This window comes from Cebus imitator, unplaced genomic scaffold (assembly GCF_001604975.1).
Source record: "Cebus imitator isolate Cc_AM_T3 unplaced genomic scaffold, Cebus_imitator-1.0 Scaffold24, whole genome shotgun sequence".
NCBI lineage: Eukaryota > Metazoa > Chordata > Mammalia > Primates > Cebidae > Cebus > Cebus imitator.
In genome coordinates, this window is record NW_016107339.1 from 15,230,431 (window position 1) to 15,232,693 (window position 2,263).

At 53.8% G+C, this 2,263-nt stretch overlaps 1 protein-coding gene across 5 annotated transcripts in view; it reads left to right on the top strand.

The window, feature by feature from the left end:
* The window catches only part of LOC108300114 (class I histocompatibility antigen, Gogo-C*0101/C*0102 alpha chain-like), a 146,390-nt gene extending 144,245 nt beyond the window's left edge, over window positions 1-2,145 (top strand). The window contains exons 6-8 of one of the 5 annotated variants that reach the window (XM_037736367.1): window positions 566-598; window positions 705-752; window positions 918-1,002. In XM_037736367.1, the coding sequence (XP_037592295.1) occupies window positions 566-598; window positions 705-752; window positions 918-922 (86 nt within the window). In that variant the 3' untranslated portion in view covers window positions 923-1,002. Of the gene's footprint in view, window positions 1-565; window positions 599-704; window positions 753-917; window positions 1,003-1,801 lie in introns of those variants that run through there. The other 4 variants (XM_037736373.1, XM_037736368.1, XM_037736371.1 and 1 more) reach the window with 4 other exon arrangements.
* The last annotated feature ends 118 nt before the right edge of the window (window positions 2,146-2,263 follow it).

Genomic DNA, 2,263 nt, shown 5'->3' on the forward strand with positions numbered 1-2,263 from the left:
CCCAGCTCACCATCCCTATTGTGGGCATCATTGCTGTGGCTGTCCTAGGAGCTGTAGTCATCGGAGCTGTGGTCACTGCTGTGATGTGGAGGAGGAAGGGCTCAGGTAGGGAAAGGGTGAGGGATGGGGTCTGTGTTTTCTTGTCCCACTCAAGGTTTCAAGCCCCAGGTAGAAGTGTTCCCTGCCTCATTAGTGGAAAGCACCATCCACACATGGGCCAACCCAGCCTGTGCCCCTGTGTGCCAGTACTTACTATTTTCTGAAGCACATGTGACAATGAAGGACAGATATATCACCGTGATGATTTTGGTGTTGGGGTCCTGATTCCAGCATTCACGAGTCAGGGGAAGGTCTCTGTTAAGGACAGACCTTAAGAGGGCAGCTGGTCCAGGACCCACATCTGCTTTCCTCGTGTTTCCTGATTCTGCCCTGGGTCTGCAGTCACCGTGGTTAGAAACTTTTTTTGGAGGAAACTTTCTTGGAACCTCCAAGTCTAGGAGGCTTCTCTAAGATCTCATGGCCCTGCCTCCTCCCTGTCCCCTCACAAGACATTTTCTTCCCACAGGTGGAAAAAGAGGGAGCTACTCTCAGGCTGCATGTAAGTGGTGGGGGCAGGTGTGTGGAGGAGCTCACCCACCCTATAACTCCTCCTGTCCCACATCTCCTGCGGGCTCTGACCAGGTCCTGTTTTTGTTCTACCCTAGGTATCGACAGTGCCCAGGGATCTGATGTGTCTCTCATGGCTTGTAAAGGTGAGATTTTGAGGGTCTGAAGTGAGTATGGGGTGGGGCAGCAGGGAAAGGACTGTGTAGTGAGGATTCTTTGATTGGGACGTTTCAAGTGCGTAGTGGGCAGTTCACAGTCTCATCACTTACCATGACTGACCTGGATTTGATCACACCTATTGTTTTCTGTAGCCTGAGACAGCTGCCTTGTGTGGGATTGAGATGCAGGATTTCTTCACGCCTCCCCTGTGTGACTTCAGGAGCCTCTGGCATGTCTNAAGTGATGACGTCTCTGAGGAAATGGAGGGGAAGACAGTCCCTGGAATACTGATCAGGGGTCCACTTTGACCCCTGCAGCACTCTTGGGGCACCGTGATTTCTTCACTCAGGCCTTGTTCTCTGCCTCACACTCAATGTGTTTGAAGGTCTGATTCCAGCTTTTCTGAGTCCCTCGGCCTCCACTCAGGTCGGGACCAGAAGTTGCTGTTTCACCCTCAGAGACTAGAACTTTCCAAGGAATAGGAGATTATCCCAGGTGCCTGTGTCCGGGCTGGTGTCTGGGTTCTGTGCTCCCTTCCCCACCCCAGGTGTCCTGTCCTTTCTCAGAATAATTACAAGGGTGCTGCTGGGGTGTCTCGTGAGAGATGCAAAGTGCCTGAATTTTCTGACTCTTCCTGTCAGACCCCCCAAAGACCCATGTGACCCACCACCCCGTCTCTGACCATAAGGCCACCCTAAGGTGCTGGGCCCTGGACTTCTACCCTGCGGAGATCACACTGACCTGGCAGCGGGATGGGGAGGACCAAACTCAGGACGCTGAGCTTGTGAGGACCAGGCCTTCAGGGGATGGAACCTTCCAGAAGTGGGCTGCTGTGTTGGTGCCTTCTGGAGAAGAGCAGAGATACACGTGCCATGTGCAGCATGAGGGGCTGCCGGAGCCCCTCACCCTGAGATGGGGTAAGGAGGGGGATGGGTGAGGAGGGGGATGGGGAGTCGTGTTTCTTCTCACGGAGAGCAGGAGCCCTTCTGGAGCCTTCAGCAGTGTCAGGGCCCCTCACTTTCCCCTCCTTTCCCAGAGCCGTCTTCCCAGCTCACCATCCCTATTGTGGGCATCATTGCTGTGGCTGTCCTAGGAGCTGTAGTCATCGGAGCTGTGGTCACTGCTGTGATGTGGAGGAGGAAGGGCTCAGGTAGGGAAAGGGTGAGGGGTGGGGTCTGGGTTTTCTTGTCACACTCAAGGTTTCAAGCCCCAGGTAGAAGTGTTCCCTGCCTCATTAGTGGAAAGCACCATCCACACATGGGCCAACCCAGCCTGTGGCCCTGTGTGCCAGTACTTACTATTTTGTGAAGCACATGTGACAATGAAGGACAGATATATCACCGTGATGATTTTAGTGTTGGGGTCCTGATTCCAGCATTCATGAGTCAGGGGAAGGTGTCTGTTAAGGAAAGACCTTAAGAGGGCAGTTGGTCCAGGACCCACATCTGCTTTCCTCGTGTTTCCTGATTCTGCCCTGGGTCTGCAGTCACCGTGGTTA